This window comes from Pavona decussata, unplaced genomic scaffold (genome assembly GCF_977016875.1).
Source record: "Pavona decussata unplaced genomic scaffold, jaPavDecu1.1 SCAFFOLD_102, whole genome shotgun sequence".
Classification (NCBI taxonomy): Eukaryota; Metazoa; Cnidaria; class Anthozoa; order Scleractinia; family Agariciidae; genus Pavona; species Pavona decussata.
The window spans coordinates 7518137-7541281 of NW_028145517.1; the positions used below are offsets into that span (position 1 = coordinate 7518137).

A 23145-nucleotide genomic window follows, 5' to 3' on the forward strand; every position below is an offset into this window, starting at 1 on the left:
TCTCGTACTCGTAATCAAATCTAAAGGCCCTCATCATTCGCTTGTGTATGCCAGCCGAGTTCAGTTGCAAACCGTATTTACGGAAGGGCGAGGGTAGAGAAACCATGGAAAACATACTGTTGAAGAAAGCCGGACTGCCGGATCTCGCCGACTTTGATGTGGAAAATTTTCTGGCCTATGCTCAAAATAGATCCCGATTTGTGATTGGTTCTCCAGCCTTACTGATGAATTTGAAGAGAATAAACAACTTGATCAAGTTACAAAATAAAAAGCGCCGATTTCTAAGTGTTTTTGTCTAAGTAGTTATTTCATAAAAGCAATAGACCGCACTTTCCAGAAGTTTTTTTTTTTTTTTTTTTTTTTTTTTTTTTTTAATTTGCAAAACACAAAAACTGCTTACATTACTTACAATACAGATCTCTTACACCACTAACATTACAATAACTCTACTTTCAAGATACAACTTACATTACTTACATTACAATACTTACTCAACTTAAAATACGGTACAATGCTTATTCTACTTACATTACAGCACATTACATCATTTATTGACAAAATAATTTTTTCATCGGTTTCCACTTACTTAAAATTTTATCGTGATGAGAAAAGTCACGTGCAAATTTTTCAATATTGTAATGAAACTTAACGTAGCTCTGTACGCCAGCGAAATCGGGTTCACGTCCCTCCATTTTGCATTTGTATATGAAAAACTTGACTACTAAAATAATACAGTTAATCGCATTCTTATAAGGCATACAGTTTGTATAGCCCAAGAGAACAGATTCAAGAGAAAATTCTATTTCAATGTCTGTTACCGACCAGATCCAATTTGCGAGGGCGATCCAGAGGTGGGATATCCGATCACAGTACCAAAAAAGGTGCTCTATGGTTTCAGGTTTACTGTCACAAAAAAAGCAATTATCGTGATCCTTAATACCCATTTTCATTAACAATACATTTGTGGCAATAATTCTATGGAATATCCTATATTGAAAGCTTCTCAGCTTACTAGCACTCGTGCATAAGAAAGGGATACTGTAATAGGTAGACCAATCCTCGACAGGAGATGGTAGATATTTATTCCATTTACGCTGCACCTTAGTTGGCTGTATGGCAACCGATTTTCGCAAAGCGTCATAAGTAAAGCTGGTCACCTTTTTTGTCTTAAATAACCTATCTATATTTTGGGATTTGACCACAGGTAACCGTTTACCAAACTCTCTAATCTTTGACTTCCATGAACTTGGAATTGCGCACATAATACCATAAGCTTGTAAAAAGGTACAAGTTAGGCTAAACTTATTAATCAATTTGGTTGGTGACATAAAAATGCCGGATTCGTCTACAAGATCATTGACGTAACGTAAATCTTTTTTGTACCACGACTTATAAAACACAGGTTTATTTTCTATCTTAATAAAGACATTATTCCATAGTGGCTGTGACAGAAGGTCACCGGCTTCTACAGTTTCCTGAACATAATCTGCCCATGATTCAACTACATTCCTCCAGAAAGTATTTGTCCCAAAAGAGCAAGCCAGGCGTGATAATGATCTTTTGTTTAGTAACCAGACATCATTCCAGTAAAGGTGATCGGAAAGCAGGAGCCTTTTCCAGTCTGCCTGATAATTTACGTCCCACACTTTCTTAACCCAGGAGATCTTCAGAGCCTTGGCAAATGATCGAATATCGGTCATCTTCAATCCCCCATCATCTACATCATTAATGATTGTTTTCCTTGCTATTTTATCACTCTTTCCATCCCAGATAAAGGAGAAGAAGAGTGTTTCTAATTCTTTAAGAAAAAAGGCATTTGGAGTAGGAAGTGTTGTTAAGAGATGAACAAATTTAGATACTGCGAGAGACTTAATTACCTGTATTTTGCCTATGATACTCAAAAGTCTCCAGGACCACGAGTCTAAAAGTTTTCTGACCTCCTGTAGCTTTATTTTGTAATTGTACTCCACTATTTGCTGGGTTTCAACAAAAAACGTTATCCCTAGGATGTCAAAAGGTTCATTAAATACCCATGCTAAATTTTTCTCCGGAAGTAATATGACCTTCGAGAATCTCTTACTACCCAGCCATACCGCCTTAGTTTTTTCTACATTCACCTTCAGACCTGAGCACTCTCCAAAGAGCTCCAAGGTGTCTAGGCATTGGGAGAGTGAAGTTTCAGTTCCATCTAAAAGGAAAAAAGTGTCATCCGCATACTGTCCAAGTAAAAATTCTTCATTATTAACAGTGATGCCCTTAATTTGACCGTTTTGTTTTATTGCATCTGCGAGAAGTTCAGCACAAATAATAAAAAGGTATGGTGACAGGGGGTCTCCCTGTCTAACACCTCTTGAGACCGAAAAAGAATTGGAGCAATGACCATTGTATAAAATGGAGCTATTAATATTTTTGTAAAAGGTTTTAACCCACCGCCTTATAGACTCTCCGAAATTAAAAAACTTTAAGGCTCCGTCAAGAAAGTTCCATTCTACCGAATCGAATGCTTTTTCAAAATCAATTAATAACAGTAAGCCCTCTTCGTTGTTAGAATTTAGTTTATCTATAATATCATAAATTAGCCTTGTGTTTTCGGCCATAGACCTGTTTTTTAAAAAGCCTTTTTGGGTGTGTGAAATGATGGATGGGAGAACCTTCTTAATACGATTTGCGACAACAGCTGAAGCTATTTTATAATCAACTCCAAGTAAAGATATCGGCCTCCAATTTTTCAGATAGAACTTTGTCTTATTTGGTTTAGGTAAGGTAGTTATAAGCGCGCTTCTCTGAGTGACCGACATTTCGCCAATGCTATATGAGAAATTAATTGAACGCACTAAATAATGGCTGAGGTCATTCCAAAAAAATTTATAAAATTCCACGGTAAAACCGTCCATCCCAGGACTTTTTCCATCACCCATAGCTTTTAGGGCATCTAAACATTCTTTAGCAGAAATGTTACCCTCACAAGAGTCCTTTTCTTCAGGAGTCAACTTCACCCTTATATTATCTTGATTGAAAAAAGTGGCAGAATGATCAGCCCTGAATTCAGTTTTCCTGGAGGTATAAAGCTTTTCATAAAAACGCTCCTGCTCCCTAATTATATCTTTTTGGTCTGTGATTTCGGTAGCATCCTCTAAAACTAGCTTAGGAATTAATTTGTTTGTGTAATGTCTTTTCTCCAGATTCAAGAAGTATTTAGTGCTTTTTTCACCCCTAGTTATCCAATTAGCTTTTGACCTTATAACTATACCACGCATTTTATGCTCTCTCAGTTCTTGTAACTCATTCTGTTTTTGGGCGAGTTTCCTTTTGGTTGTTTCACAGGGAGATTCATTTAAACTCTGCTGAAGAAAATTTATTTCCTTTTCTAGAAAATTTTCAGTCTTATTTTGCTCTTTTTTCTTCCATGCTGCATAGGAAATAGTTTTACCCCGAATTTGAAGCTTAAGTGTTTCAAACAAAAGTTGGTCATTAATGGAAAAAGTATGGGGCTGTGAATTTTCTATGTCACCATTAATTTTGTATTCATCCACAGTCTCATTTATACAATCCTTGACAAGTTTCACATATGCCGGATCTGACAGTAGAGAATTATTGAATTTCCAGAACCCTCTGCCCCTTTCCTGATGTGTAAAAATCATATTCATAACTACTAACGAGTGATCCGTGCGATAGCCAGCATTGGTTTGAATTGACTCCACTAGACCGGTTAAATCAGTAGACAAAAGAAAATAATCGAGTCTTGCTTGTTTTAAATTACTGTACGCACTCCAAGTATAACTACGTCCAGTTGGTTCCTGGTCTCTATAGACATCGCCCAACTCGAAAGTATCGATTAAATCCAGCACAGATTTTTGAGCCTTCGGATTGTTTTCCTTTGAGTAATTTATCGTGTCATTATGGTAATTTAGCACCACGTTCCAGTCCCCGCATAATATAATAGGTTGATTTGACAGTTCCCAATTGATCAGATTTTCTTTCAGGTTTGTAAAAAATTCGGGCGAGTCAGTGTTTGGACCATACAGAGTAACCAAAGTGCAACGTTGCTGAAAAATGGAAATATCTAATACGATATATCTGCCTTGTTGATCGCTAATTACATTGTGCAGCACATATTCAAATGTATTGTTAAATAGAATAACAACTCCGCAACTTTTGCTATCTAAACTGCTAAAAAACGCCTCATAGCCCCATTGGGATTTCCACCTTGCTTGTTCTCTTTTGCTATTTTGGATATGCGCTTCCTGTAGACAATATATGTCAAGTTTCTTTTGCCGAAGCCAATTAAAGACGTCTTTTCTTTTTCTTTCATCTGCTAAACCTTTACAATTCAATGTCCCGATCTTCAATCTGTTAATTTTATCCTCACTGAATTTAAATGTTATGATCTGTTAATCTTGCATACTTATTACAACGCAAAAGGGTAGAATTGATTTGCTGGCACAGAGCAAACGCTACAATAAATATATATATTTGCATATGTAAGACGAAAACAGATTGAGACTTATCAATCCAGAACAAGAACAAACAGACACTAAACAAACACAACAAGTAGCGTCCTGTTAGCGATTGCAGCTTCTGGCTTATAGTAATGATGTCCTGTGCTGCGACTCGCGCGTACTAGAAGTACTTAAACAAAAAGTTAATAGCGACATAATTATTAGATATGCTATTCTTGAAATTAGCTTTTACTCAGTAAGACAGGCAATAACTTAGCTTTTTCCATAGTTCAACCCGATTCTTGAACCTGACCAGCCACGACTAGTTGAATGAATGGGGCCTTCTGTAGATACTTTAATTTCGCCTCCTTTTGTTGCTGAAAGGGAAGCTCCCATTTCTTCTTGAGAAGTCGGCCTCTAAGCTTCGAGAGCTCTGGTGGTAGATCGACCATCACTCCATAACCTGATCCTTTTGGGAGCTTCTTGGCTAGATTAAGAATGTAATCCCGCTGTTGCAGGTCGACAAACCTGACGATAATCGACTCTTTAGTTGCGTCTCGGCTTCCTCTAATTCTATGGCACGCAGCGAAATTAATATTTTTCACTTCACCTGGATCCATCTTGAGTGTAGTATTGAAGAATTCTTGAATTTTGTGTCTTGTAGCTTCAGAAGTTTCTTTTAACTCCCCGGTTATACCGTGAAAAATGAGATTCCATTTCCTGCCCCAAAGATTCAGGGCAAGAAGTTCGTCGCGTATGGACTTGTCGCGCTTTTCAGCCTCTTTTATTATCCCGGGTATCGTACTTTCCTTCATCTCCAACTGCTCATTTTCGAAGTGTGACATCGCCTTCTCCAATTCCACGACTCGGTCGGTTGTTTCCTTGAGTTTCTCACGAACCAGGCGGAATTCTGCTCCTATATTTGTGTGAAGTTTCGCGAAGCATTTCGAGATGTCCTTTAAGTCTTCGACCCTATAAAGTTCTTCGAATGAACACGTGTCAGATGGAGTTTCCGACATTTTCGCTTGAATAGCTACCAATTTGCTTCTTTCGGTCTCTCTAACCGACCCAAAGTGCTATTACAATGTTTTTGCGCTATTTATGTGGTGGAATACGCGCGGTCTAGCCAGAACTAAGCGGAGCTCTAAAATCCACGTCTATCCGCCATCGCTGACCGCTGACCTCCACTTTCCAGAAGTTTACCAGCGTAATCAAACCACTTGGGATGTTGGGAGTACACTCGAAAAGCTTGTAAATCACTCGCCTGCGGCTCGTGATTTACAAGCTTTCTCGTGTTCTCCCAACATCCCGCGTGGTTTTATTACGCTGGTAAACTTCTGGAAAGTGCGGTCTATTGCTTAAATAAAATATTCAACTTGGAATTCCTAAGGCGCGGGTAGTTAAGCAGGGGCGTTGGCGTAATGACATTAACCCTTTTTCCAATTAGCGTGGCATGGCATAAGACAATTCATGACATGCTACTGATAAAATTCCAGAGGTGAAAAATTAGTTAACGAGCAACAACACCAAGCGCTGGTCAGTAGCTCAATCCGTTCAGCCTTTTTGACACTTTCGTACACAAAGGTACAACCAAATGATGAGATAAACTGGTCCACATTCCTAGAGTTGTATGTTATTACAATCAAGGCTCAAAATAATGCGGGGAGTTTTTTCATTTCTTGATTACTAGTTAAGCAGAATGCGTCCTGTAAGGATGTCGATTTGCCTCGAAGACGACGGGTAAAATCTTTCTTTTACACTGTTGTATCCAATTAGGAAGTAAGGTAAGTTAAGAATGGCTTACGTCTGGAGCACTTGCTTGCTTTCGTTCTTGCCTGGAAAACATTGAGTTATAGCTTCGACAAGAAGGCATCGCTCATTATTTTTCATGAGTGATCACTATTTAGGATTTCATTCACAAACGTAAAAGTTAAAACCACTTGTACAGTACAATCAACAGCACCACAAGAAGGTACTGCTTAGTAGCTTGCATTTGAATGGTCACACTTTAGGATTTAATCCAGATACTCACAAAAGTTAGAATTACATTGTACAGCATAATAAAGGGCACCACAAGACAGCACTGCTCAGTAGCTTTCATTAATTTAAATGGTCACTCTCTAGAGTTTCATCCACAGACTCAAAAGTTAGAATCATATTGTACAGAACAATAAACAGCACCACAGGAAAGTACTGCTCGGTAGCTTTCATTTGAATGGTCACACTTTAGGATTTCACCCACAGACTCAAAAGGTAAAACCATGCACCTTGCACAGCATAATAACCAACACCACAACAAAAAGTTGTTCAATAGCTTTCATTTGGCAGCTGATTTGAGTCACAGAATTAAAAATTTAAAGCCCCAACACACGACTCAAGGTTTAGCTGTAAAAGAGAGGAGCGGGAGCGGTATTGCGTCTTTATGGCAAATCTGAGGCACACAAACCCTGCAAACGGTTCGACTTGATGGAATATCTTTTCGGAAAGCATTTACCGCCTCAAAAATTCAAACAAAGACAGACAATGGAATTGTCTGTGGAAAAATGTTACCTCAAACTTCCGTAGAACTGTAATAAAGATTCCTTTGGTTTTCTGATGGACCAAATGGCGTTTAAAGTGCAAACATATGGTAAATTCAGGGAATAAGACTCTGTTCTCTAGAACTTTCTGCGACTAAAAATTTCAGCTAAAGAATCCGAACACGTCATATGCTACTTTGCCTTTAAAAGGCCACAAAACGATCTCGGAGCACAGGAAAACAACATTTTAAGTGTTTTCCGTTTATGGTCTCGTTGGATGCCCCTATTTAATATTTCAAGGATACTTTACATCCTGTTTTAAAAGGATTGCTTACTACAAAAGCCGTTTTTATAATCAACTCAATCTGCTCGTCATTTTACTCACCAGAATTCCACAGACCTACTGTCAGCCTGAACTTGCTTAGTCGTTCTTTTCTTTGCTCCTTTCACCCAGGTTAATGAAGGGTACCGGCGCGACATACTGCTGGGAGTAATCCTACGATGGACTAGCATTCCATCCAGTGGGAGTAGTAATTTCCTAGTGGCCGGGTTAGAAATCGGGTTAAGCTACGGCAGTTGGTGCCACATAATGGCTGGAGTGAGGCAGTTTACCTTTTTACACTCTTTTCGCGACAGTGCTCAAACTGCGTTCGAAACTGAGGTAGTCTTCCATGAATTTAATTCAAGATTATCTTTCTATAACACAAGAGCCGGAATAAAGTAAACTATCAAAACTGAACTGTACTCGCAAAGCAACTTTAAGTAAGACAGGTTGAGTTTGAAGGTGGGATGACAACACATACGATCATATCGGATCAGCTATATTAACTGTTGTAAGAATTATTTCCGAGTGATAGCTTCCAGACAGTCTTGGATTATAACTGATCTCTTTTGTCTAAACCTTTTAGGCCGGATTTATTCCGTTATCGACTTCCCAAGAATTATCAATTTTATTTGACCTGGCAGGTCTGGTATTTTACCATCCAATCGGTTTTTAAGGCTATCCACATAACTTGAAATGTATTGTTTCCCATTAATCTCACCCTTATGGGTTGATTAGCTAAACATCAACCAGCAGCAGTAGAATCTTGCTTCACCTATCCACTTTGAGTAATCAAATTTGTGACCTTTTTCCCATTCTTTCAACGTAAGATGTGCACCCAAAAAGTAGTCTTCATTCAGAGGTTTTCATTTGAATGTTTACACTTTAGGATTTCATCAATATACCCCAAAAACAAGGGCATTGAAGAATATAACAGAAGAAAAGAACGAAGAAGGGAGAGAAGAAGCAGAAAATAGTTTTTCAAAATAGACCCTGTTTTAATGGACTTTGTTTTGCCCGTTTCGAGACTAGGCTATATACTCCAAAGTGAGAAAACCCTCTTTGACTGCGTTATAAACAGTCTTGTAATGCTTTATATTGTAGCCGGTATCAGAGAAAAGTATTTCTGTTCAATAGCTTTCCTTTGAAAGGTCACAGTTTATCATTTCACAATCATCCGCAGTCTGGAACGAGAAAACGATCGTAGCTTGTATAATTAAGTTAGAAGAACATAATTCAAGGACTGAATTTTTAAGAGGGCTATTTCTAATGGCCTTAAAACATTGTTGTCTTATGACTTAATGAAGGGGGTGTTGCCTTGATAGCTATATAATGCTTAACATTCTTGGAAGAGAAATAATATCGTATCTTTTACGTCAAGGAAGTTGGTACTTAGACCAAAGAGCTATAATTGTCTTGAAAGTTTCCACCTAGAAAAACGAGAAGCAGAATGAATACCAGAAATCGGGACAGAGCAGCAGGAGACCAGTTTTGAGATGAAATCACTGATTAAGCATAAGATTAATCGGATCGTCGATATCACTGTCTCGAGCAGCATAAGCTAGCAAGGTGGGACGAAATTCCAAGTCTAATTATTTTCTGGGTGTAATTTTCCTGAGTTTTCCTCTGAGACCTCAGGCATTTTCTCATATTTGTGAAGAAAATTCTCCAACAAAAATGGTATCATAGTTTTTGGTGATTATCGTATTTTTTTTTTTTGTAATACTCCATTGACTTGCTGTATCGTCATTATGTTCTACCGAGTTGTGAGATAATTTTGATGTTAGTATTGTAGCCTGTTTTCTAGCCGTTCCATTGTGATTGACAGTATTTGTGTGGGAGTATGTAGCTGTTCCTCAAAAGCTTATAAGCCTGTGTGTCCTCTACCGCGGTTCACGCTCAGATATCCTACAGATCCGCACTCGCTCCCTGCCTCTTTTACTTACGTATTCGAAATGATTTACACTTCTTTCACCACTTGTATCTTAGTTCATCTCGTCTCCGTTCTCTCGCATATATCTTTTATTTAAACTACACACAATTAGTAAAACTACAGTACCGAAAACATAAAACATGATTCAATTCAAAACTAGTTACAAGTCTGCAAGCTAATTCGTCTTTACGACGTACGTTGGATGTTCGTAAATGAACACATAACTGTAATAAAACACGCACTGTCAAGAGTTCAGTCAAACTGCGCTCTGTAAGTGCATTGCGCATGAACAGTAGGCCATTAACCTCGTTTTGAAAGCGAGGCTTCGTCCACAGTTGTTGTTATGAAAAATAAGTTTTCATTCTCGTAGAGCCAGCAGGCGTGAGATAATATTTTTTGAACGTTACGACATTTTTTTACTGTACTGAAGATGGATGAAGTTTCATCCGAAACATGAATACTATAAAAAATGTCTTAACGTTTATTAAAAAAAAAAGTTTTCATTCATATGCAAACAAACTGATTTTCATATGAAAAGCTTTCCACGAAGCCTCGCGTTCATAATGAGGTTCAAAGCAACTCGGAAATGCTCTCTTTCTTGTTCGAATAACATAAGCAAGAATGAAAAATCTTCGTCCACTGCGTGCACGATTACTGCCTTAATAGCTTCACGGTTTTTGACAGCCAAGTATAATCTTGTTAGAGTTACTTAAATTCCACTCTACATTTTAAAAATTCGAATATAACGAAACGATAATAGCTTTAATTTAGTTATTTTGAAGAAGGCACATCGTTATGGGCAAGCCGTGTGCAAAGGCCCTATAATCCTTTTAATGTCGTGCTCAAACTTAAGTTTCCCCATTTTTAGCTCTTCAAACTGCTGTTTAACGATGTTTCCATTTCCCGATAATACGTACGTTGCTGCGCTCGATAGAACAATTGCCGGGAAATATTCCGGATTCATTGCAATTGAGCGTGAAAACATTTTACAACAAATGTCATGTTACAAGTAGTCTCTCTACCAGACTACTCACTCTAGCAGCCTAAGCAAAATGTCGCCACACAGTGGAACCTCGACTTAACGAAGTGCCAGGAGACTAGGGAAATTGGTTCGTTATATCGGGGTGCTGTTCCATACAAGGACGGGATGGAGAATATCGTTCGTTATACCGGAGTCTTCGCTATATAGAGCTTCGTTAAATCGAGGTTCCACAATATTAAAGACGAATTCCTGTAGTTTGCTCCATAATTACAAAGCCTTACGGCATTCTCTTGAGACACTTTTTATAGGCAGTGGTTATCCGCCATGCGCACTTGCTTCCTTGCCAGTCTCTCATGCAATACGAGAACTTGCTCTTGCAAGTTTCCTTCATGGGCGCTCGCCACTCGACTTTGTCACATCCTTTTAGCATTCTCTTACAGTTACTGCCAAAACACATGCCGACCTGACACATGCAGTTCTCGCCGTAAAACCGCCTGATTCCCGCGCGCTGTTTGCGTGTGATTTGAGACCACTCCGTTCTCCACTTGCATCCGCCCGTCCGAAGCCTACGGTTTAGAATCTGCCCCGTCAAAAGATACACGGTTCCGTTACGGAGCGGCACGTTGCAGGAGGAAGCTCTAGCCGGCGTGTACAGCTTAGCACGCAGGGTCCGTTTTCGTGAGCCGAATACCTGTATCCCTTCGGTGCTGTTAATTTCCAAGGCTCCTTTGTAGATCTTGAGTATTCTCAGTGAGTACACTTGTTCCTGGATGAATTCTGCGGGGATGTTTTCTAAGAGAGTTGTATCTGGTGCCTCTGTCTGGTGGGGTGCCTCCGTCGACTCAGAAAGAACTTTGGCTCTTATTACTGTTGAATTAATGAAACAATTTAATGGTAAAAAATTATTCCCCTAAAGGTGGTGTTACACGGCATGCAGCAATATACTTGATATATAAGGCAGCTTTTTGTTGCGGCAAACTGAGACAAGGTTGATAATACAGGGCTGAGTTGCTCGAAGCATGATTAGCGCTAACCATAGGTTAAGAGGTATTAAAACCTATAGGTTGTCATGGCATTTAACCCGGATTAGCGCTAACCATGCTTCGAGCAACTGGGCCAAGTCTTATGGGCATTAGATGGCAAACAAAAAAGTTCCCGTCTAGAATCGAACTCATTAGCCTTTCGCACATGTTGCAATTAAACTTTCTTCAAATACTTGCTGAATTGTATTAAAAGTCGTTTTAGTGTTTGAAAAAAATTCTTTTAAAACGTAGTTTGATCCACTCGGATTCTTTAGCTGAATTTTGTTTCACTCAAAAATAAAGGGACCATTAAAAAACGTTTAAGAAAAGAATTCTAACTCCCGATTTCACATTTCGTGAGCTGGGGGTTTATTGTCAAACGGAACCAGTTTAAAGCTATCGGCTTTCCCCAAAAGAGGCTAAAAGAGATTCTTCAGCAACGGCTAAGGCCTTGTTAACCAATATTGTTAGAAACAATGCCGATTCATTGAAGACTTTTGAAGATTTCAACGAATTGCAGGAACAATAAGGCGATTTCTGTTAAGCCGATGGATAGTTTTCCAGAAATCCCTTTGTTATTTATAGGTGTACGTTTTCAGTGAGAATTTTATCAGTTTCCTCTAATTCCATGGAGTTTTGTAGTTTTTATTCTTAAGACAATTTTCAAGCAAGAAGATAACGAGAAAGCAATTATAATATGACCATTTTTGGGCATCGAGGCAGATCTTATCAGAAAAATTTATAATGCTTTCAATGGCTCCGAATGTGGTAAAAACTGAATCCAATAACTTGCTTTACTGAACTTTTTTACAAAGGAGAAGAAGGCCCAACGTACACTCCCTCGCAATCCTTGCGAGTTAAACAATTTGTTTTTATCACAAATTATGAGATTACAACCACAAACACATACACTGCTTGAGAAAATGACATAATTGCGGAGGTTTATCTGCCAGCAAACACCGATCAGGCCAACTTAAATTAACTCCGAAAGATTTTGCCATCCTTGCAAACCTTTAAGAGAATTAATTAATTAAATCATTGTAAACTGGACTGGTTTATTTCTTCTGCTTTCTGTTAGAGATCACTACCCGCATGATAATTCTCCTTGGAATTAATTCGTTATGGGAGTTCGTTCATAACACGATAAGCCGCTTCACGAATAATTCACCCCACGAGGATTAAATCTTATCGGAACCGAATTCTCTCAAATTGAGACATTTGCGTTGTCGAAAGCGTCATGTCTGGGAAAATATGACATATTACGATGGTGAATATTTTTTTAAAGGTCAAAGCCTTTTAGACATCTGTACGACGAGCCTAATGCGATTCCTGTTTTCATCAATTCATAATCTGCTATTTAGTGGGCCATGTATAATTGATATCGTTTGCAAAGAAAAAAAATCACAGAATTAAAAAAAGTTTAAGAAGGAATTCTTGTCGAAGCTAAACTAACTGAGAGTGCCCTGTGTCGTTGCCTGATGGATAGGGATCCTGTGCAGCGTTCTTCGACAGCCTGTTATTTTGATTCGGTGCGTTAATGAAAAACAAAACAAATTTAACATGATGATACCAGACGATATATATACTGTATATATATTATCATTACCCATTCTTTGAAAACGTCGAGTAACGCCCCTGTCTCGAATATTTTCTTTAAATAGTGCCGACAGCAACGACGCGACGTGCCGCGAAATGCGACAATATGGTATGAACCTAAACTTGTAAAAGAGTCTATTGACGTCCAACAATGCCTTCTTTAGTTGTCCTGTCCGAATTTTTTTCCCGTGAATGTTCCAACTTGGCCGCGTGCACAGTCGAAAAAAATTCATTTAGGGATGAATTGCACCACAGGAAAGCCATGCTCCGTAGCTTTCATTTGAATGGGGTCACCACACTTGAAAATTAGAATACAGTGTTCTTTTACAGCCCTCGCCGGCCCGGATTCCTTTTGCCTCTCCCCCGGTTACACTACCACAGAAAATTAAGGTTTCATTTAATTTTTTTTTTTTGACAAACTAAAAAGTTAGAGCCGGTCGTGGTAGGATTTCATCCACGGACTCGAAAGTTAGAATCACCTTGTCCAGCGTAATAAGCAGAACCACGGGAAAGTACTGCTCAGTAGCTTACATTTGAATGGTCACACTTTAGGATTTCATCCACAGACTCGAAAGTTAGAATTACCTTGAACAGCATAATAAACAGCACCACAGGAAAGTACTGCTCAGTAGCTTACATTTGAATGGTCACACTTAAGGATTTCATCCACAGACTCGAAAGTTAGAATCACCTTGTTCAGCGTTTAAAAAAGCACCACAGGAAAGTACTGCTCTGTAGCTTTCATTTGAATGGTCACACTTCAGGATTCTATACACAGACTCAAAACTTAGAACCACATTGTACAGCACGAAAGTATTGCTCAGTTCGAGTCGAATTAGAGATTTCATCAACAGACGTTAATAACTGTAAACAGTATCACAGAAAAGTACTCTGTACCAATTAGGTTTCATTTCATTTGAGTTACTAAGGTATGCGTGACCTGCTAACATCGCGTGACCGTAGAAATATTGATACTGAGAAACACGAAGGGAAAATTTTCTGTTCCAATTCTCCCATTTTGCATTGTTTTCTCCTGGTCTGCCTCGCGTATATAACAGAATTGCGTTTGTTTTGCTTTTGTCTTATCCACTATCTGAACAAGACGCCTTTGAAGATAAAACCTTTCTAAACGATTTCAAAACATTTCAATGATTCGAAGTGTTACGGTTTTTCAGCATCCCACCAGCGGGGAATTTCCGGTAGCTCTCTAAGTGGCTCTTATTGCATCGAGGGTAAAAGGTCTAGCTTTCAAGATATATTTATCTTCACAATAAACCAGGCTATATTAAAGAGCTGCTGTTTGTTATGTCTACCGCATGGATTATATTCAAGGGAACCATTTTTGGTTTCGATCTACGTTTCTGTTGTAAAAGACATTTGCAGTGAATTCCGCCCTAGAAAAATTCCATAGGATTACCTTGCCCCAACGAACTATTTTGGCTTTTGCATATGTTAATCGGCTAGAGATTTATTTCGACCTTGTCATGCACTCAGCTTCAAGTCATTTGAAAATTGCAGTTATCTCTGTCGTTTAAATGTTTTAATTTGATTGAACTTTTCCGATGATCAACAAACCCAACTGTGAAAACATTGCAAGTTGTTATGAAACGCACAGTCGTGGTTAGATTCAAAGGACTTTAATCAAAAGGAAATTCTCGCTTGTAAATTCTTCATTTTCCTCGTGAAATCGTATTAGGAACAAGACAGCCATTAATTCTACCGATAAAAAGATCAAGCCTTGTCTCTTAACCTGATTGCTGTACCAATGCTTCTTTGGAAAGTAATGCGCAGAAAAAGCGACAGCTAAAATGCGTTTAGAATAATTCTCACGCAATCAAGTGGCTTGCGAACGATGAAGGTAATGAACACCTTGACATAATTTTTGACACGTTTCCACCTTTATACGTTTCAACAGAAATGTTCCTGCAATTTTTCCAGCCTCTCGGGTTTCATCCAGTGGTGAAATGTAGTTAGCTGTTACTTCAGACGATAAATTCTTGCTGATCTGTAAGATGTGTGGGGCAAATGCTTTACAACATATGAACGCGGCGTGTTGCAGTGAAAATTTGTTGGTATTTCAAAGAGCTTTTCAAGCACGCAGCTAAATATTGCAAGATATTTTAGCTCAGTATAGGGGCAATAAATAACGAAAAAAAAAAACAACAACTTACCAAACGCAGAATTGCAGTATTCATTTTGTGGATGACTCGGCAGACACGAGCAAGCATGGCAAACTGCGATCAGGAAATTGCAAAGAAGAAACGCGAGGTGAAAGTGAGCCATTGTAACTCTCTCAAAAATCACGCGTTTTAAAACAGGACGGAACGTTCCAACTGCAACGTCTTCTTGTTCGCCTCTTAACAGTGTCGAAGTCAAATTTTACACTCTGCTCTGCAAACGTTGTTTTCTGTCTTCCCGTTCGAAAGCAGCGTCTGAAAGCGAGTTTCGTTTTAACGAGCTTTCACGATGTAACCGGATATAGAAGTGTTTTATACAAAAATGCGGCCCTTTTCGAGGACCGGTGATGTCACCAAGTATTAAAAATAAATGTTCAGTGTATGTCCAGGGGCTAGTCACGGTTCGAAGGCCACACGGGGCCCTGTCATATTGAGTTGACAACTTTAAAATGTTCCTTTTCCGGTAAAAGGCATTTTCCAGAATGAAGCAATGCCGAAAAAATCGTCAAAAATGTGCAATATAAGAGCGGCTATTTTTAACAACGTTGTAAATGTTCCATTTTCAAACGTGTTTATTTTTGTTTGAAAAAGTTGGAAAAATCGTTTTCAAGCTTTCTACCTTGCGTGTTTCGTTGTGAGAAAAAATAAACTTATGCCTGTCAGCTAATGCGGTAGACTTTGTTTTTTTCGTCGTGCAATTTTAAGGAAGTTGTTATTGATCTTCATCTTCATGATAAAGGATGTGTTTGACGTAATCTTCACGAAGAATTAAAAATATTTGTTCTTTGATCGGCACATAACAAAATTTTTGACATTTCTATAGTTTTTCGAAGTGGATTTATAGCAAATGCTGCCTGCACGTTTTCAGAGCCCATGGACCAATACAATAGCTTCACTAGTGTGCTGGACTGCTTTCTTTCCCTCAATTGCCCCGATTTAACTTAAAGGAAGTTATGAAATTTAGTTTATGAAAATTTACCGCCGATGAAGTTATAACTTCGAAAACGCGTGAATAGCTTATTCACCGAAGAATTCGTCTTTTATGTTCATATACAATCGAAATATACGCCTTTCTTGGCATTAGAAAGGTAAATAACTTCATGATTGCGAAATATGTTTTTGTAAGTTGAATATGTGGATTTAGCTCTAATAAAAAAAAACAAAATCCGAAGTTGGAGGAAAAATCCAATCATCGCGTGTGGGGGATTATTTCCGTAGAAAAGGAGGTGGATAAGTACTTTTTCGTGGTTGTGGTCTCTAAAGTGATTCCTTGGAATGTTTTTGGTTGTGTATTGTGTTAGTTTAGTGCTAACCGAGATATCAACGGAAATTGAAAGGTAAAAGAAATTGGAGGCGGAAAATGCATTAAATAACGCTCCTTTTGAAGCTTAAGTGTCGTTTATGCTGGTTGTAAGAAAGATGCTTCTTGTCTGCTAGTTAATCGCCAGTTAAATAAGAACTATTAGGTTAAAACTACACGAGACATCAAATCATGCTAATTCTACTTCTCACGGCAAAAGTCCTGTGTTTTGTCAAGCTGCTGGAACTGAAAAAAGCTGGAAATATGCAAAATTGAAACACTCTGAACTGTGCGTTTTCTCTCACTGTAAAAATTATTTTCCCCTCATTTCATATTTGTGGTCAAAAAGTGTTTCCGTGCGCCAGTATTGACAAGACGGCGGTTCGGCTCTCTGCCAAACTTCTAGATCTCTGTGTTAGCCTGTTAAACGCGCTCTGAGAGAGCTAATTAAGGATATGAGAGGTGAACTGATTAAGCCTACGCGTGGTCAAAATCTCGCAAGCGAATAGGAGGTCAAGATCAGCGTACATTTTTGATATTGTAGCATTTCTCACGACCGCCTGAAATTCACATATAGACACACCATTTCCTCATTCATTTTCGGTGCCTGGTTTGAAACTAGTTATAGGGGATGTTCATTATTTATCTAGTGAGGGGTGATGGAGATTTGACGTTTCGAAAGAGTATTTTTCTCCCCCTTCCCCTCCCCGCACCCAAACTTAACTCGTTTTTCAGTTACCTCCCCCCCCCCATCCTCACACCAAGCCTTTTGGAAGATAAGCCACCCCCAAAACTATTCACTGAATATGATTGCCTGCATGAACTTGATTCGTGGCCGGCAGTACTGGAAGCAACCGGCTCACACATTCAGTCCTTGAAACGGAATTGACGATCAATCTTACTCAGTGTTCAGTCTGCGGTTAGCAGCGCACAGGGACCGTTCAATAAAAGCTACTGAGCAGTTCTTCCTTCTTATGGCCCTTTTTGTTATGCTGCACAACTCCACAATGTGGTTCTGTTGGATGCAATTTTTGTCAGCAGTAGTTTTGAGAGTGTTGTAGTTTGTATGACAGTATTCTAAACACGAAATTTAGGAACTAGTATCTAGTTTGGCTCGGCCTTCGTCCGCAATTTTCGATCATCCATTCACCTCCTCTGTGTTTTTTTTTAGTATTTCTTCTGTCTTTCCGTCAATTTGAAATTTCCCCTATTTTCAATAAAACCACAGTTTGTACGTGACTCAAATGCCTTAAATAGCATTTAAATACAGCATGGGCTCCTGAGTGCTAAATTAAATCGCCACACCCTTCACTGTTTGGTACCGGCGATAACCAACCTTTAGTCGCTGCTATCTTATCCGGTCTTGGATGCAATTTGTTTGCGGTAAACCATTCACGTGCCATATATTAGGGTCACCCATCAATTTTTTTTCGGTGGATATCAGTTCGAAAGGCCCTAATCGCCTCAGAAATTCGGATTTAATTGTAAAGAAAATCTACAGTTTTCTTCGGCAAAATGTCAGCTCTAATTTCATAACACTGGAAAACTACATCCTTTCGTCTTTGGCGGAGGAAATGTGTCGGTAAAAATGCGACAGCTAGCGACAGCGACAGCTACTACGTGGTAAATTCGGGGAATAAAATTCAGTTTCGTAAAACCTTCTGCAACGTAAATTTGGCATCTGAACAATCAAACTGTATTAGCTTAGTACACAAATACGTCTTTAAAAGGGCGCAACAGATCTTGCAGAAGAAAATATTTCAAGTCTTTAGCTCAGTAAATGCTGTCGTTGGGTTCTCCGGTATTTTATTTGTTATTATCGGCTCTTTAGATGTTATTTGCAATGTATCTGTATTGTCCGTACCGGCAAAGCTCAATCGATGTCTGTCATTCCGATAGATTACCAGTTATATTTTCTTAACATCTTTAAATTGCTAAAAACCTTTTGCTCAGTGACATTAACCGTATACCGTGTAATGCCTCTACTTGCATTAAACAACTATCTTGTACTTCATATCGCTTGAGGTTTCAGTGAGGTTTCCGCAATGTTGGCTTCGAATCAGGGTAAAAACCGCGTAGATAACATTTCTGTTGTTTTAACGAAAAGCCTCTTCTCTTGAAATAGCCTTATAGAATCTTAGACGCTAATGGACTATATAATGTTCATATTGTGTAACATTTTGCTTGGGCTTAATGCTTTGAATTTTGGCATTGACCGCCATTTTGGAGTTTTTAAGAGTGATATTTGTCATGCGAGATTTACGACCAATATCGCTTAATTTTCGGTTTGTAATTCCGTCGTTGAAATAAACAAAAATGTCCTCAATAAATGGTTTCCCAAAATAATCAGAGGCTTTTAAACCTGATTACTCAGCGATATCGTTGTGGAAATATATATTCGGCAAAATATGTGCCGAGTAGCGACGCACGCAACTCGCGTTCACTTTACGCCTTCTTGGCACTGAATACGTTTTTTGACTGACAGAGAAACTTCAACCAATCATGTAATAAAATGAATGTTGAAGAAAATAAACAAAGCATGCAGATATAAAGTGCAAGCAGATTACACTGTATAACCCTCTTTTGGTTCGGAAAGGTTGACAACGTTCTATTTAAAGAAATGATAATAGGATTTTATTTTCTTACACAATGTATAGTTGTCTATTTAGCTATTCGTAGAACGAGATTCTATCCTCCTTTTTCCAATTCGTGAATTTTACAAAACATTTTTTTTTTCTACAAAAAACGTTTGACTTTTGCGTAAAAGCTTATGTCGCTTTAGATTGCAGTTAAGCTAATAGGTAAATTTTTGTGCAATATTTTCTGATTTTGTGGAAAGCATATTTTGGGGTACTTTATTGGCGGACAGTAAACATTAAACTCCGCTAAACTCCCATGCACACGGCATGTGATTGACAGCTTTGTTGTCACGTTTTTCCCAGCAAAGTCAACCAATGATTTCTTGATACAAAACTGATCTTAACAATTACGAAGGAAATTCAGGAATATTCATCATAAACCCATGTTATTCCTTTCTTCCGTGCCACGGTTGACCAAACGTTTCCAGTTTTAATATCAAGGAAAGTCTTATCATAAAGGACATTCGTTAGAGCAATGCGTGCATGAGATTTGTTCATTGTAAGGTTGAACGAGAGCAGTAAAAATCTTATTATCGCGTTCTCGGTTTTCCTAATCCCCAAACAATTGAGTCCGCGGCGGAGGTAATATTGATAACCAAACTTTTCGTTTATCTCCTTATTACCTTCTTAATTCATCTTGGCACAAATGTTTCAGAGAAATTTTTCACGTCTGCTGCAACATCCCGAAATTTAGCGAATATATTAATGTGGTCACGTAAAGTTGCTATACGCTAATGTTTGAAATATGCTGAGTGCTAGTTGTGTCCCATTTTCAAGTTTCCTCTGAATTGAGAGTGAATGTTTGAAATTTCACATATTTGGGCTGCAGACTAAGCAGTTGCGAAAAGAGAGCCTGAAATAATTCAGGCTTGGATGGGGTTTGAAGCCATGACCTCTGTGATAACGATGCAGTGCTCTACCATCTACAATCTTGGACAGATCAAATGAAAAATTAAGACCACCCCTCCCCCCCCCCACCCCATTTCAATGATGGAAAAATGGCGCGTTTTGCTTTGCGCGCGAATTCATCATTGAATTTGGGGGGAGGGGGGGTTTAATTTTTCATTTTAATCTGTCCAAGATTGTAGGCTATCAAGCCATGTAGGAGCGGGTTATTTTGTGCCAAACAAAATGGCCAGTTCCCAGTTGGCTTGATAGTTCTTCCGATTGGAACAGCACGGCATCAGTATCGCGGAGGTCATGGACTATGGCGAATGTTGGTCAGTCCAGTTTCCTACTTTCGCAGCCTTTTCTCATAGACACAATTCGGATAAAAGAAGTTCGCTTGTGATCTTTCCGCCTGGTCGTTATTTTATTTGTAGTTACCGAGACAATCCACAGAGTTAAATGTAATAATAATAATAATAAAGTTCTAGAGTACCTTAGCCAACTGGTTGTTGCTTAGCACCCTGGTAAACGCTAGCTTTAAGACCTGTTGCTGTGAAGAATAATAATTATAATCTTTTCGGAAGAGGTTCCAATTGAAATTAAAATGTTAAAAAGTACATCTGTTACTATTACGAACTAAACATTATCACTTAGAATTCAATAAAAACATCCGTAGTCTACTTCCTAAATTTTTTCCACTATTGGTATTTCGCCAATACTTTTTAATTCTTCTCTATAACCGTGATAGATATATTTCTATGTAAGCTGGTTGGTAGAAGACAAAAGCGAGTTTATCAATCGTTCGATAAAAGTGCTTGCATGCACCAAGCCTCGTTTTGAAAATGAGGCTTAGCCATCTCGGAAATGACCTAATCCAGCTTGATTCACACGCTAACAAGACACTTGAAATGCAAATGATAAGTTAATCTTTGTTTTACAACTGAATTTCCTGATTTTGTCTTGTAGTTAATTACCCCGAAGTTTCCAGTTGTTGTCAAAGTCGGCCATGCCAATGGCGGATATGGAAAGGTAGGAAAATGGTGTTAATTCTCTTAACACCAAAGTAGCTGTTATAAAATTATCCTTAATCTTGTACTTTGCGCCATGGCTACAATTTAACAAATCTAAAAAAAAAATTGTTGCATACCACGCAAACTATATTTTAACCTTTCTCCCTCTCGATTGTAAAGTGTGTCTAACATTAAATTAATAAAAAACACAAATTTCGTTTGCACGATGTTGTAAAGCAAACCGTAAAGCAGGAACGACGAATGTACAGCTCAAGAGCTTTGGTTTGTGATTAAATGGATACACTTCTAACAGCACTACAGCAAAGTACATTGTACTGCTTAAAAGAAGACCACAGCTATAGATTTTATCCACAGACTCAAATATCAAACTACTTTTTTACAGCATCATGACACAGTGTCCACAGTGGCTGATCTGTAGTGGGGAATTGTCCCCAGAAAATGACAACCAGAGGGTGTTGGCCCTGGCCCAGCCTTGGATTCGCCACTGACCATAAACAACGCCACACAAAAAGTATTTTTGAAATTGGAATGCAAACTTCAGTTACAGAATTACAAGTTTGACTGCCTTGCGAAAGAAGCTAAATCCTGTACGAAAGACTGCGTTGCAATTTATGTCGAGAAATAGGCAAAACGCAGAGTTTAGTCAAACCAGAAAGCTTACAGTTCGGTGTGAAGGGGCAAACATTTAATTATACTCTCATAATTCTTATCGCCAAATCAGTCTGTGCGCGAAATTCGTCCTAAATTTGCCGTGAAATTATATCGGCCGGGGGCGATAGTATGCGTAACGTTTAGGGCGTTGATAATTGAAAGAAAAGGAACCTTTTTATTTTACGTTGTTCTATTTTCAATCCAAACAGTACTTATTTATTTCTGCGCCAGACATGTCTTAATCTTCTTTTTCCGTTGTTAATTATTCCACAACCGGAAAGATCCCCAGCGTAGTTTTCCGTTCCCAAAAAAAGTATTTGGCAATTTATATGTTGAATCCGGTGCGATCAGACAGATTTTTCACTTGCAAAATCTTGCAAATTTGTTTTTTGAAACAATACTGAACGTATTTCACGTTCCTTTCTCTTCAATATCACGTTCAGTTCCAAACTACGGAAATGAACTGTTTTAAGTTCAAAGCATATTTCGTCTTTATTGTGAACAAAGATGACAAAAATTTATGCCGAATTTGGCCGGTACAAGAATTATTTTAATAACTTAATTGATTTTATTTTTACGGATGCAGATTGATACATCAGTTGAAGACGTCGCACATTAAAATTAGCTAGCAAATAAAAACCAGACGGTTTTAATTACAAAAGGAAATATCATTATTTGAAAGAAAAATCACGCTTTCATATGTTTATCTGTCCTCGCTCAATATTTTACCGGATAGGTGTCTATTTATTTGTTGTTTAACTTGTTTTTGTCTGGTCAACCATATTAAACATGATGCGAAAATATTTTTGCCTCGCGTTGTTGTTCAGAGGAAACGTCCTGGCCTCTAAAAATGCCCCCTTGTGTCTGTAACATGGTTCTTTGAGTTCAACTTTATCGAAAGCTATTTAGTTTTTGCGAACCAAAAACCCGAACATGAAAAAAATAATAAATAAAGAAGGGTCAAACAATTCGAAAATACCTAATTCCGATGCTGCCACTACGGCAAAGGGGTAATTTTAACGGCAAATATTTCAATTATTACAATTTAATAGATTCAAAACGAGCACCACTCTTTAACTCCCAGTCACATAGTGACCAACATCAAGATTCTCACAGTACATGTATTACAACTTTTTCAGTCATACCGGTCACGTGAAAGAAAGAAATGATCACCAAAGATAAAATGTCTTGATGTGTAAAGAAATTCTCCCAACTAGTACAATAAGAAATAAACAGAAAAAGTAAAGAGAATATATATGTTAATATCGGATCTTAAAGCATTAGAGATCTTTAGATTCTATTACGAGTACAACTACAAGTTTTTCCCGCCAATAGACAGAGAGCGTGCGCGAGTGAACCAGTGTCATTTTGGCGGGAAAACGAGATGGCTGTCGTCATTTTTCTACGAGTTTTTGTGAGAACGGACTAGTAGCTAAACGTAGGCTTAGCTATCATCGTTCAAAACAACTGCGTTGAGTTCGTCGCTGACCGGCAAAAAGCTTGGACTATATCTCTTCGGCTCAGTCGAACTCGTACATCGGCCTCAGTAGAGGCTTAAAGTCTCTAATAAAGAGGTTACCGCCATTTTGACCGGCCCCGTGCAGAATTTCACCTTTTTTTTTTCTCTGCAAGGCAACTAAAGTTAA

The 23145-nt window shown here is 38.4% G+C and overlaps 2 protein-coding genes across 3 annotated transcripts in view; one reads left to right on the top strand and one right to left on the bottom strand.

Annotated features, from left to right (window-relative positions):
* LOC146472028 (synapsin-2-like) overlaps positions 1-23145 on the top strand; it is a 46373-nt gene that overhangs the window by 17716 nt on the left and 5512 nt on the right. For both annotated transcript variants that reach the window (XM_085120581.1, XM_085120580.1), the window contains exon 6: positions 20784-20846. In XM_085120581.1, coding sequence (XP_084976707.1) covers positions 20784-20846 — 63 coding nt within the window. The remainder of the gene's footprint in view (positions 1-20783; positions 20847-23145) is intronic.
* Positions 9281-15320, bottom strand: LOC146472031 (tissue inhibitor of metalloproteinase-like). The gene is made up of 2 exons (XM_085120576.1): positions 14985-15320; positions 9281-11062 (listed from the first exon to the last, which is right to left on the bottom strand). The coding sequence occupies exons 1-2, from the start codon at positions 15094-15096 to the stop codon at positions 10473-10475; spliced, it is 702 nt and encodes a 233-aa protein (XP_084976702.1). The 5' UTR covers positions 15097-15320; the 3' UTR covers positions 9281-10472.

Bases quoted from the DNA above. Each gene is read 5' to 3' on its own strand.
- LOC146472031 (XM_085120576.1), bottom strand. From the start codon at position 15,096: ATGGCTCACTTTCACCTCGCGTTTCTTCTTTGCAATTTCCTGATCGCA. The intron at 11,063-14,984 runs GTAAGTTGTTGT...TTAATTCAACAG, and splicing joins ATACTGCAATTCTGCGTTTG to TAATAAGAGCCAAAGTTCTT.